The 14,378-nt window shown below is 42.2% G+C and overlaps 1 protein-coding gene across 1 annotated transcript; it reads left to right on the forward strand.

The window, feature by feature from the left end:
* Positions 1–8,664: 8,664 nt before the first annotated feature.
* On the forward strand, positions 8,665–13,249 carry LOC106610709 (uncharacterized). Its single transcript, XM_014210207.2, has 10 exons — positions 8,665–8,831; positions 9,383–9,532; positions 9,856–9,986; positions 10,158–10,294; positions 10,411–10,504; positions 10,841–10,952; positions 11,246–11,469; positions 11,624–11,795; positions 11,893–12,020; positions 12,190–13,249. Exons 1-10 carry the CDS (start codon positions 8,720–8,722, stop codon positions 12,505–12,507), a joined length of 1,578 nt encoding a protein of 525 aa, XP_014065682.2. The 5' UTR covers positions 8,665–8,719; the 3' UTR covers positions 12,508–13,249.
* The last annotated feature ends 1,129 nt before the right edge of the window (positions 13,250–14,378 follow it).

Consider the following 14,378-nt stretch of genomic DNA (forward strand, 5'->3'; position numbering starts at 1 on the left):
TGGATACACCGGGCCATGAGTAGGCACTGGAGGTCTGGAGCGCACCGCCTGCACAACCCGTCCTGGCTGGATGGTAACAGTAGCCCTGCACGAGCAGAGTGCTGGCACAGGGCGAACTGGGCTGTGCAGAGACCTGATGGCTGCCATGCGTAGAGCAGGCGTAGGGTAGCCTGGGCCTAGGAGGCGCACTGGTGGCCAGATGTGCTGCGCAGGCATCCTCCTTCCAGGCTGGATGCCCACTCTAGCACGGCACTTGCGAGGGGCTGGGATCGCCCGCACCGGACTGTGCGTGCGCACGGACGAGATCGTGCACACTTCCGCATACACCGGCGCTCTCCTCACCACACGCTCCCCATAATAAGCACAGGAGTTGGCTTAGGGCTCACCCTTGGCCCAGCCAAACTACCCCTGTGCCCCCCCAAAAAAATATTGGGGGTGCCTCTCAGGCTTCCTTGCCAGCCGTGTTCCCGCATAGCGTCCCCGGTCCTCTTCAGCCTTCCTCCATGGTGACTCACCCGCCAGTATCTCCTCTCTCCTGGCTGCCTCCACCTGTTCCCATGGGAGGCGATCCCTTCCGGCCAGGATCTCTTCCCACGTGTAGGATCCCTTGCTGTCCAGGATGTCCTCCCATGTCCAGTCCTCTTTACAGCTCTGCTGCCGCTCCTTCGTCCGCTGCTTGGTCCGTTGGTGGTGGGTAGTTCTGTCACGGGTGTCGTAGGGATTGGACCAAAACGCAGCGGGAATATGTATACTCATCTTTTTTATTGAAGAAGGAAAACAAAAATAAACACGTATACAAAAACAATGACGAAACAGTCCTGTAAGGCTACTAGGCTATACAAAGAACAACTACCCACAAAAACCCCATGAAAAACACCCCTACTAAATAGGACCTTCAATTAGAGGCAACGAGGAACAGCTGCCTCCAATTGAAGGTCAAAACAATAAACTAGACATAGAATAGAAAAACTAGAAAATAGAACATAGAAATACAAAACATAGAACACAACCCAAAAACCCCGACAACACAAAACAAACACACCCCTGCCACGTCCTGACCAAACTACAATAACAAATAACCCCTTATACTGGTCAGGACGTCACAGTAAGACTCTTTTTCAATTTTTTTTGTATATGTTTGAAGTATATTTCAAACCCTTTTTATCCATTTTCGAATGAAATATACCTTCCTGCAACCTGCCTCACTCAATGTGGTATGGATCTGCAATTTTTTAGACATAACTGGAACCTCCATCAGAAGCTAGCCATCAGTAGCTAGACAGCTAATTAGCTACTTGCTATATAGTCATTGTTAGCACCTGCTAGCAGTCTTCACAATTAGCTTAGACACCAGTCGCTTTAGCCCGGATAATACTTGCCAGTCTGCACAGCGCGATATCAGCCTTGAGCGTATTGGACTGCTTTCTTCCACTACATCACCGGATTCCTGCCGTAAGCTCTGGACCATTACACCGGATTATCGCAGCTAGTTAGCTGCTACTGAGTGGCTATTGTGGCTAACATCCTTGTCCAGAAGCAAGCACCAGTTAGCCTCGAGCTAGCCTCAAGCTAGGCCCATCTCCCGGCTACCCAACGAAGTACACCAACTACAATACCTCTCTTGCCAATTGGCCTGGACCCTTTGTCGACACGGAGCCCAGCCGATCCATCACGACTGGACTGCTGACGTAATTCGGCCGATGTGCTCTCAACCGGCCTCTGTGTCGTGGATGTCGGTGAAGACCCATCTGCTAGCCCCGGCCCACTAGCTTTCTGAACGCCGTGTCTCCCGCTCGCCTAGCGTAGTAATGACTAGCGGCTCCCTGTTTCATCTATTGCTGCTTATTGGACCCTATGATTACTCGGCTACACAGCTGATGCCTGCTGGACTGTTAATTAACACGCTACTTCATTTTGTTTATCTGTCGGCCCCAGCCTCGAACTCAGACCCTGTGTGTAGCTAACTGACCCTCTCTGCCCATTCATCGCCATTTACCCATTGTTGTCTTAGCTGTTTACCCGCTGTTGTCTTAGCTCTCCCAATCAATGCCTGTGATTGCTTTATGCCTCTCTCTAATGTCAATATGCCTTGTATACTGTTATTTAGGGTAGCTCTCATTGTTTTATTTTACTGCGGAGCCCCTAGTCCCGCTCAACATGCCTTAGATAGTTCCTTTGTCCCACCCCCACACATGCAGAGACCTCACCTAGCTTAACTGGCGCCTCCAGAAATGCAACTTCTCTCATCGTCACTCAATGCCTAGGTTTACCTCCGCTGTAATCGCACCCTACCATACCCGTCTGTACATTATGCCCTGAATCTATCCTACCATGCCCAGAAATCTGCTCCTTTTATTCTCTGTTCCCAATGCACTAGACGACCAGTTCTTATAGCCTTTAGCCGTACCCTCACCCTACTCCTGTTCTGTTCCTCTGGTGATGTAGAGGTTAACCCAGGCCCTGTGTGTCCCCAGGCACTCTCATTTGTTGACTTCTTTAACGGTAAAAGGCTTGGGTTCATGCATGTTAACATCAGAAGCCTCCTCCCTAAGTTTGCTTTATTCACTGCTTTAGAACACTCCGCCAACCCTGATGTCCTAGCCTTGTCTGAATACTGGCTTAGGAAGGCCACCAACAATTAAGAAATTTCCATCCCCAACTACAACATTTTCCGTCAAGATAGAACTGTTAAAGGGGGCGGAGTTGCAATCTACTGCAGAGACAGCCTGCAGAGTTCTGTCATACTATCCAGGTCTATGCCCCTCAGCCCCCAGCTGTGCCTCAGCCCCCCATCTATCTTCAGAGTTCGTACTGTTAGGTGACCTAAACTGGCACATGCTTAAAACCTGTTGGGGCTAGGGGGCAGTATTTGCACGGCCGGATAAAAAACGTACCCGATTTAAACTGGTTACTACTCTTGCCCAGAAACGAGAATATGCATATAAATAGTAGATTTGGATATAAAACACTCTAAAGTTTCTAAAACTGTTTGAATGGTGTCTGTGAGTATACCAGAACTCATATGGCAGGCCAAAACCTGAGAAGATTCCATACAGGAAGTGCCCTGTCTGAAAATGTGTTCTCCTTCTGTGGCATCTCTATCGAAAATACAGCATCTCTGCTTTAACGTGACATTTTCTAAGGCTTCCATTGGCTCTCAGAAGGCGCCAGAAAGTGTAATGGGGTGTCTGCAGTCTCTGGGCGAAGTACAGCAGCTCTGTTTGTGAGTGGTCAGGCTGGGAACAGTGACATGAGAATTCACAATTTTTTTCAGCCTTTGAATGAATACAACGTCGCCCGGTTGGAATATTATCGCTATTTTAGGAGAAAAATAGCATAAAAATTTATTTTAAACAGCGTTTGACATGCTTCGAAGTACGGTAATGGAATATTTTGAAATCTTTTGTCACCAAATGTGCTCGCGCGTCACCCTTCGGATACTGACCTGAACGCACGAACAAAACGGAGCTATTTGAATATAACTACGGATTATTTGGAACCAAAACAACATTTGTTGTTGAAGTAGAAGTCCTGGGAGTGCATTCTGACGAAGAACAGCAAAGTTAATCCAATTTCTCTTATAGTAAATCTGAGTTTGGTGAGGGCCAAACTTGGTGGGTGTCAAATTAGCTAGCCTGTGATGGCCAAGCTATGTACTCAGAATATTGCAAAATGTGCTTTCGCCGAAAAGCTATTTTAAAATCTGACACCGCGATTGCATAAAGGAGTTCTGTATCTATAATTCTTAAAATAATTGTTATGTTTTTTGTGAACGTTTATCGTGAGTAATTTAGTAAATTCACCGGATGTTTGCGGGGGGTATGTTAGTTCTGAACGTCACATGCTAATGTAAAAAGCTGGTTTTTGATATAAATATGAACTTGATTGAACAAAACATGCATGCATTGTATAACATAATGTCCTAGGGCTGTCATCTGATGAAGATCATCAAAGGTTAGTGCTGCATTTAGCTGTGGTTTTGTTTTTTTGTGACATTATATGCTAGCTTGAAAAATGGGTGTCTTTAAAATGCTGTAAAATAGTCATATGTTTGAAAAATGGAAGTTTTCGGATTTTAGAGGAGTTTGTATTTCGCGCCACGCCCATCATTGGATATTGGAGCAGGTGTTCCGCTAGCGGAACGTCTAGATGTAAGAGGTTAACAGGTGACATCAATAAGGGATCATAGCTGTCACCTGGATTCACCTGGTCAGTCTATGTCATGGAAAGAGCAGGTGTTCCTAATGTTTTGTACGCTCTGTGTATAGTCTTGATGTGCAGTCAGTGCAAGATAGGGTCAATGCAGATATTTCCGTAGGGATTTCTTAATCGTAGGTTAAAAAGATTGGCCATAATGTAACTTAGAGATGCCATGTTGAGTATATCCTCAGGGAAATTTATTTTACACGATTTAATCAGATTTAAGAGGACAAAGTACTGCAGTATACACTATAATATGATTCTTCCACTGGGCTTTGTGGCAAGGACTTCAAGCTTTAAGTCACTCGCTCAAACCCCATGAGCTACCCAGTGAGCAGCACTCATGTCCCTGGGTTTTCAAATGCTAATGACGAGTGGCGCTGAAAGCCTCAAATTGGGACATGCAATTCATCCTGTGGTGTTTGGTGAGGCCTAGTTCATGTTGGAAAGGCTGGGGTCCTTCCCCTTCCCCCTTCTAGTCTTTTGTGTGCTGCCGAAATAGGCACAGATGTTCGTCTCGCCTCACACAGGGCCACTCTCCCCCTAATCGCCACCCTGTATGTGTACGGCTTGCACCTGCCCAACAGCTCTCTCTCTTTCTCTCTTTATCTCTCTCTCCACTGAATTAAGGTCTTGCCTGATGTCTCCCAATATCGGCTATTTCTCAGGCGCCTGATTCTTAAAACATTGAACTGAGGATTGGGGGATGAAGGGAGGAGAGGGGTGGGTGGAAGAGGAGGTGGTGGGGGTACTCTTTTGTTAGTGTGGGGAGACAATCTGGAGACAATTTTGGAACATAACACCCATGTATCAGCTCAGCCAAACCTCAATGCTGATGGTGCCTTTGAGTTGCCCCCCTCTTTAGAGTTGGTAGATGGATGTGAGAGTAGGAGAGCCCTTAGAAATGGGACCAAAGTGCAGTTTCATATGCATCTCCCGTAGTGTGGTGTGATTTGTTCATCTCGAAATAGTGCTTTCAAACTGTGTCCGGATATTTGTCCTTGCAGTTCAACGTTTTGTCACCATAGGTTTCTTGGAAACAATTTGCATGCTTTTAACTTGATTTCTTTGGGAGAAATATAATTACCTTGAAATGAAATCACCCCAGGTGCAAGCAGCTCAAGGTAACTTTGCTTTAGCTTGAACTAATGTAAGGGAAGGTGAACTCAAATGAATCTATTCTAACCCCATACATGAGGGCAATACACACTCAATGCTAACTTGCCAATGCATTGATTTTGACTATTCTATAAAGCACTGCTTCAGTTAGAATCATTTATTATAGCGTGCAAAGATTTTCTCTATTCCAATGTTCCACCCAAGTACTTTCTAATTATGAAGTTGGGCTCTTACTTTCTGTTTTACATTTATATTTGCCTCTGTTGTTGAGCACTCTCCTCGTGCAGAGAGGCTATGCATACAAAGGTGCAGAGACCTATTTGGGTTGCTTCCATTTGCAAAGAGGAAGACTTCCCAACCCAGTCTCATGATTTCCACAGTATCATTTAGGACACTCCATATGTTTTTACCCCCAGTTTGGCAGATATTGTCAACATTTTGGACCAAGTAAAGCCTGACTGACCAGTTGAGGATAAAACCAATCTTTTCCTTTACTCTACTGAGTCTCTGCTTAGTCCTCAGCTAGAGGAAAGGAGTTCTAGGAATTGTCTCTACTCTTTCTCTCCACTCAGATCCATTTAATGCAATATTCAGCCTGTGTCAAGTTGAGAAAGTGATGATCGCTCTCTGAGGTCTCTGGTTCTCTGCTCTTTATTTTAGCAACGTTCTCGAAGTGTAGGCAGCTTGAGTCGACTGACACGCCTGTGATGTGTTGTGACAGTTTTATGGTTCTCTGGAGGACCCCTCTTTACTGCACGTCTTCGCTGAGTGCGGTGTACCGTAATCATCACAACTTAACCACAACCTTGGCCCTAACTAGGGTACTAACGCTGTGATGCAACATGGGGGGGGGGGGGGTAAAGAGGTCACATATTTGGTTTTCAAGCAGATGCACATCAGCCTCTTTGCACTTAGGCTACCTCATCCATAACCCACACTTCCACAAAATAACTTTAGTGATCCTTACTTTCTTGATTTAATCGGGCATCGGAGTGGAGGTTTGTCACGAAATGCACTGCTGCAGGAAAAGTGTATTACCCCATAAACTCAAGTTGATAACTGCCTCAAAACTTCAAAACCTCAACATTTAACTTTCACAAGAAACAGTCAAATTAATAATGACTTGGGTCTTTGAAAGAAAGAGAAAAACACAATCTTCAACCGACAGTACTGAGTTGTCAACACGAGTGCAAGTACCAGCACATTCGACCACAGGCTTTAGTAGACTTCTCTAGTCAGTTCTGTTTGATAATGCGGGCGCAGAGCCATTAAAACTAGGTCAATGACCTCACGATCAGATATTATTGCGCTAATGGTGTTTTCTAAAGCAAGAAATAGACCTCTGATATTTTCACCTATTACTACCTGTCAGGGAAATGAGATTGAGGCTGTAATCTCATATAAATATCTTGGAATTTTAATTGATGACGGCCTCTTTTAAATTGAATATTCAACAGTTTACAAAAAAATTGAAGTTGAAGTTGGGATTTTATTTTAGGAATAAGACCTAAATAAGAATAAGACCCGTTTTTCTTTTGAAGCCAGAAGGAGGCTAGTATCAGCTACATTTAGGCCTGTACTAGACTATGGGGATATTTTTGCCATGGAGCATTGATATTTATTTTAAACTGCAAAACCCTTACGCACTACTGCACTTTATATACCAGGGTTGTCTGGCCTTCTCTAGTCATTCGTTGGCTCAGTCACTGGTATACTTTTATTTACAACGTCATTGTGGGTTTACTACTATTTTATTTGGGCATTTTTATTCTTCAGAAATGTGGTGGCTACTCTCTTCATCGCGGAACTTTATTCTTGCTAACTGTTCCAGTTGTCCGAACTGAATTTGGTAAAAGGGATTTTATGTACTCTTGTGCCATCAGCTTGGAACACCTTACAAAATAGTTTTAAACTGGAAGAACTTGTCCCGATTGGTGTTTTTTTAATCATTGATGAAGGCTTGAGGCGGATTCCTTGACCTGTCAATGTTTTTAATTTGCTGTTTTATGATTTTGTTATACTCCTGTGATTTCTATGGTTTTTACTAGATTACTTGTACACAGTAAAATTTGGAGAGTGTTTTTTCTGGAGTTAAAATTATTTTCCTCTCAAGTAGTGAAATTAAATAGAGTGTAATTATTACCAGCGGCCGCTAGAGTGGGAGCAAAAATACAGATTCAATTCAATTGGAGTAAAACAGCATGACCACGCCCACTAAAGTTGGTTATATTTATATTTTGCCACCATTGTCCATTTGCAAGTGTCTCGTGAATGGAAAGAGTGGACAGATCGAGAGCGTGGATCCGTCGAACATCAGAAGTCATTCACAGAACCACAGAATTTCTTCATTTCTGAACTTAATTAGAATTCCAGGTAAGTTCACTGTTATTTGTTAACTTTGTGTGCAAATTAAAACTGTTGAGCAACATTACAGCTAGCTAGCATTGTAGTGTAGGCTTACTGTTACTGCACGATTTGCATAGTCAGATGCCAATGTTAGCATCTAGCTAGAGCTAATTAGGTAGCTAGCTAGCTACAGTAACATTAAGTTACACCACTTTTAGTGGTTTATGGACAGTATGTACGCCCAGTGGATCGGTGCATCACTTGTTTAACATTTTCAACAGAGCGGTATAAGCTATTATCAGTAGCTGGCGGACTTTACTGACTACTGCCAGCAGGTTAGTCAGTGCGACATGTGTTTTACTCTGAAAAGCAAGCTGTTAGCGGTAGTTGGTCTGTGCTACATGTGTGTTTCACTCAAGTTTAGAGCTATTAGACAGTTTTTAGCTGCAGGTTGGTTGGTGCGACACGTGCATTTTACTCTGAACAGAGCTGATGGACAGTTTTAGAGCAGTTTGGTCATTGCAACACATGCATTTTACTCTGAACTTTAGAGCTGTTACCGGTTGACGGTATTTAGCTGCAGTTTGGTCGGTGCAGACAGGTGCATTTTACTCTGAAGAGTGCTGATGGACAGTTTTAGCGCAGTGTGGTGGGTGCAGACAGGTGCATTTTACTCTGAACAGAGCTGATGGACAGTTTTAGCGCATTTTGGTTGGTGCAACACTTGCATTTTACTCGAAACAGAGCTGATGGACAGTTTTAGCGCAGTTTGATGGGTGCAACACGTGCGTTTTACTCTGAACTTTAGAGCTGTTACCGGTTGATGGTTTTTAGCTGCAGTGTGGTCGGTGCAACACCTGCGTTTTACTCTGAACTTCAGAGCTAGACAATTTTTAGCTGCTGTTTGGGCGGTAAGACACGTTGCTTTTACTCTGAAAAGAGAACTGTTAGTAGGCAGTATTTAGCGGCAGGCAGGTCGATGCAACACATGTTTTACTCTAAACAGAGCACTGCTCTCTTGTAATTTGTGCATATTTGTATTAATGAGATTTAAATGAACTTTTTCTTGTCATCAAGGATGCAGGCTGTACGTGTGAAGTACAGGGATTGTCAGAAGTACATTTGTTTTGAGGGGCAACGGACCTTCAAATCCTTTTTGGATTGTGGTGAGTGAAAAGTTTCAAATTTGACACAATATCCTATGGAACAACATACTTATACTGACACACTTTAAATATACTTACTTTATATTTACTGTCAAATTGATTGCCTATTTCCTTGCTGATAATGAATACAATGCAAACTTGCGCCTCCCCAAATCACAGATCAGTCAATGATTGGTTTATGTTTTGGGAGTTGTCTAATTATGCTCATCTGTAGCTGCCCTCATTGTCTTTGCTGGTCATTAATGGTTTTAAAGAATAAGTGATACTAACATTTGTATGCCGCTACAATCTCAGTGTTGATAGCTATCTGTGGTGTATTGCTGTAATACTCAGACTGCTGCTTTAATAATACAGTACGTGGCAGTAGTCGACAGGCTGTAGACTGTATATAATTGGAATTGTTGTGGAAAGGAGCACTAAGTCTGTTTTGGGGTTACAATGTTCACATAGAGATGACCTCTTGATTTCTGTCTTCTGTTCTGTTTTTTTCCCTAAAAAATACACAACATATTTAATCAATAAGGTTGTGCAATCTTATTTTGTCTTCACAGTTGCCAATAAATTTGACATTCCAACCTTGGACTTAAAAGTCTATGATGAATCGAAGACTGAAGTCGATGAGGAGGTGTTTGAGTTTCTTCTAAAGAAACAAGACCTTGGTGTGCTGGAGATTTGTTTACCCCAAGACCCAAATCCTTATGGTGAATTGCTTATTAGCTTAGAGCTTCACATTCATCCATACAGTCCTGGCTAGCCTAACACATGTTCTGAATATGTGAGACAAGCAGATATATCTGCTGATTTCTTTTCTCATTTTGATATTTTAAAATGATCTTTGTTTCTGTGCTCACCTCTCCCACCCCTTTTAGAACAGTAGTGGGCCCAATCAATTCAAAATGTTACATTTTTGCATTCCGCTTGTCATTAACAAAAGTCCTCTAATCATAATAATGGATGTTTCCACCTAAATTGTGTTATAATTACAGTGTTAATCACACCAGTTAAATGTTAACATGATTGCTAGATTTGTTGAGCTCCTCTGCAAGCAGCTCCTTATCAAAATACAGTGCAGACAATGAGGGGGACTCGGATGACACCATTATATTGCAGCAGAGTGCTACAAGAAAGACAGCTGAGGATAATCGTCTATCTCATGTAAGTACTGCAAATTTCCAGTTTAAACAAATGCCAAACTTGAAGATTGAGTGATAAATGACATCAATGAAAGTTGTGAAAGGGTGATCATGGTGTGTTTTATTTTACTAGCTATTTCATTGCTGTTTTAAAAGTGTTAGTTTGTTCCTTTTTTAAATTACTCCAACTTAGATGATTGAAGACATTCTGACGACCAATCCTGGAGGAGAGAGGATCATGAATGAGTATGCTCGGACAAAAAGCCTAACAGATGGCAAAAGACGCGATATGGTCAAGATATTGGTTGCACAAATGACAAGTGAACATGGGTATATGTCATATACTCATTACATACCTTACCACCTAACACAATTTTTAGCAGAAGTTGTGATTTACACATCAATACTTTTGTTCGGATCTCAAACAGTAAAGTGTGTGTGTCTAGGACAAGTCCTTCAAGGCGTGTTAAAGAGGACTACTCAAAGGGCATCATTGCCTTGTTCCCAAACCTGGCCGATCCTACTAGCAAGTTTGGTTATGTAAGTACATTAAAAACGAAGTCTAACTTTTTTAACTCTCTGGGACTCCTACGCCTTACAATTTGTCCAGAATGTCAATATTTAAATTGTTTTACTGTTGGGTGACGTTTTTATTTAAACTATAGATCTGTTAACATGTCTGTATGCCCACCATCTCTGCCATCTATCCTAAGCTCAACTCTGGTGGTATAAAAGCCGTTAAGTTCTGCACTGCGAGGGTCAGACCTGTTGAATGAGCAAATCTTCATCTATGGTCGCATCTGTAGTTTTAAGGATAAAAATCAATATGAAGATAGTTTAACCTGCTCACTTAAACTGAATTATACTTTACTTTAGGAGCATTATTACAATGCAGAAGATGGGAGTGGATTTCTAGCATGGAGACTGAAATTTGTTCAAAGGGAAGCATCAGTGGGACGACAGAAGGCCATGTGTCAGTCACTGACATGTAAGGGATTTTGATTGTAGTTAGTCTCATTCATGACACATGACCAGAGAATAATTGTATGTGAACATCTGTATAAGCAAGTGTTTCTTAGTCTCTTACTCTTTTAGTATTTCTTATCAGTAATTCTGTTTCTGAGTCAAATAAATCCTACTTTTCATCTAGTGACAGAACTGCATGCATGGCCATCCTTGCAGAGCTTCTGAGCCTTGTTTTTTATATCTTATGACACAATATTGTACACTTGTATAGAGCAGACAAACCCAGTAATCTGTAAAAGTTTCACAATTTTTCAGGGGGTCCGAAAGCTGATAGATACCCCTTCAGAGAGGAAAACTGTCCAACAACAGAATGCCTGTGTTGTGAGGCCATTGCACTGATGAAGGATACGGCTGAGGAAGCAATTGTAAAGGAGAAGATGAAGCAGACGTTCGCCTATCGCCAAAAGATGGTTCATGACCCAGTGAAGTCCTCTGAAATATTCACAGTGTTTCCAAGATTCCAAGACATAGCAGGAATGGTATGTGGATCTTCGACTGCCTTGCCATGAAACTGTCAGGACAATTGTTTTCTGTTCTACAACAGTCTGATTAGGACTGTGATATATTACATGATGATAGTGCCACACCATAATGTTTACTGTTCTGTCTTGACTTATTCCATCTTGTCTGAAGATTGAGCAAGATTTTAGTCTGATGTTTGGTGATGCAACCTCTGCAAAGTTCCTGGAGAAGTGGCCTACTCTCTACAAGCAGAAAGTAATTGACCAAAGCCGTGGCCTCACACAGACAGGCAACCTACAAGACCTGGTTCAAAATGCTGAATCCACAAGGGAAGTGAAAAATGGTATGCTGGAATAAAATTATTATACTAATGGAAGGGAGCGTTGTTTTTTAAAGCAAAATATAATGATGTAACCTTCAGTGAAAATGTGTACTTTCAGGATGGGACAGTGACATGTCCTCCATTTTGGTCCTTGTCCACATTCTTCCACCGTCACCACTTGGCCGCAAGAGACCAGGAAAAGTCTCAGCCAGACACGCCAGTGACCACATTGTGAAGTTTATCAAGGTGAGGTTACAGTTGGCTGTTCTGTCCCCATTCCTAATCCTAATAACTACTTTTAAGAATATGGACAAATCATGGTAAGATCATGTGTAGCTGTAATTTACATTTTCACAAAGTGTTTGCGAACTGTGATTGATTTTAATAGCACACTAATGAAGTTATTGTGTCACAGACTGGGACCAGCATCCAGGGGCATCTGGAGAGCGTCATGGAAAGCTCTCCACCCTATCTGCTTGCTGTGGGGACCCAGAGGAGTGCGATTCACAAGTACTTCATTGTGATTGACAAGCATGCAGTACCTTGTAAGTCACCAGACTCTCTTGCCTGTTTTGATGAGCTTTTCAAAGCTCATTTTGTCTTTGGTACCTCGTACAACCAGTATCTGGTCAATGTGTACAACTTCTTGCAAACCACAATTTATGAAATTGATGTTGATACCACTAAGGTTAATCCTAGGGTTGCAGAGTTGAGGGCTCGGATGCTGCATTGAGTTACTAAAAGTTTTGAAGTTGCAAAGGGTTAAAACACAGCATAGGAAATAACCGTTTTCATTTCACACAAACTTTTTCATATCATTCATCTAAAATGTGTTTTGCTTGCAAAAGCCTCCAGGCAAATGCTAATTCCTTGACAAAACTCTAGAAGTTGGTCCACGGACTTTGTCCAGGAAAGACAGTTAGTCATGCGGTCAGGCTGGTTGTTCACAAGTTTATGCCACTTTTTCTGGGTTCAGAAATCATCTTTATAAAGCACATGAACCTTGTTCTGATCATGGTGAAGGCCCCTCTACAGCTGAATATGTAGCAGTAAGTCATTTTGATGACTTACCATTAACAAGTTCCCCTTCTGACTCAGTCCTTGTCAATAAGAGTCTTGTAGACAGCTGCGCTGCAATCATTGCTGAACTTAGTGGCAGGTGTAGGTGAAACCACCATTAACTCTTTGGTAATTTCCATGGAAGAGATAGTTGATGATATTCAAGCTAAAGAATCTGTGAAGTGTATATGTCTATACAGGAGCCTATTAAAAGTGACATTAGGTGTAAAATTCATCAGTGTTTTGAAAAAACGTAATCCTTTTGGTGTACATCTAGACGTTCCGCTAGCGGAACACCTGCTCCAATATCCAATGATGGCCGTGGCGCGAAATACAAACTCCTCTAAAATCCGAAAACTTCCATTTTTCAAACATATGACTATTTTACAGCATTTTAAAGACAAGACTCTCGTTAATCTAACCACACTGTCCGATTTCAAAAAGGCTTTACAGCGAAAGCAAAACATTAGATTATGTCAGCAGAGTACCCAGCCAGAAATAATCAGACACCCATTTTTCAAGCTAGCATATGTCACAAAAAACAAAACCACAGCTAAATGCAGCACTAACCTTTGATGATCTTCATCAGATGACAACCCTAGGACATTATGTTATACAATGCATGCATGTTTTGTTCAATCAAGTTCATATTTATATCAAAAACCAGCTTTTTTACATTAGCATGTGACGTTCAGAACTAGCATACCCCCCGCAAACATCCGGTGAATTTACTAAATTACTCACGATAAACGTTCACAAAAAAACATAACAATTATTTTAAGAATTATAGATACAGAACTCCTCTATGCACTCGATATGTCCGATTTTAAAATAGCTTTTCGGTGAAAGCACATTTTGCAATATTCTCAGTAGATAGCCCAGCCATCACGGCTAGCCATTTAGACACCGACCAAGTTTAGCCCTGACCAAACTCCGATTTACTATTACAAAGGTTTGATTACCTTTGTTGTCTTCGTCAGAATGCACTCCCAGGACTGCTACTTCAATAACAAATGTTGGTTTGGTCCAAAATAATCCATCGTTATATCCAAATAGCGGCGTTTTGTTCGTGCGTTCAAGACACTATCTGAAGTGTAAATAAGGGTCACGAGCATGGCGCAATTCGTGACAAAAGATTTCTAAATATTCCATTACCGTACTTCGAAGCATGTCAACCGCTGTTTAAAATCAATTTTTATGCCATTTTTCTCGTAAAAAAGCGATAATATTCCGACCGGGAATCTGCGTTTAGGTAAACAGACGAAAGAAAACAAAGCATGGGGTCGACGCGGGCATGCGCCTGAGTCTCACAGTACTGTAACCAGCCACTACCCAAACGCGCTACTTTTTTTCAACCAGAGCCTGCAAAGCCACGATTCAGCTTTTTGCCGCCTTCTGAGAGCCCATGTGAGCCGTAGGAAGTGTCACGTAACAGCAGAGATCCTCTGTAATGGATAGAGATAATCAAGAAGGTCAAGAAATTGTCAGACAGGGCACTTCCTGCATGGAATCTTCTCAGGTTTTGGCCTGCCAAATGAGTTCTGT

Source organism: Salmo salar, chromosome ssa09, assembly GCF_905237065.1.
Source record: "Salmo salar chromosome ssa09, Ssal_v3.1, whole genome shotgun sequence".
Lineage (NCBI taxonomy): Eukaryota > Metazoa > Chordata > Actinopteri > Salmoniformes > Salmonidae > Salmo > Salmo salar.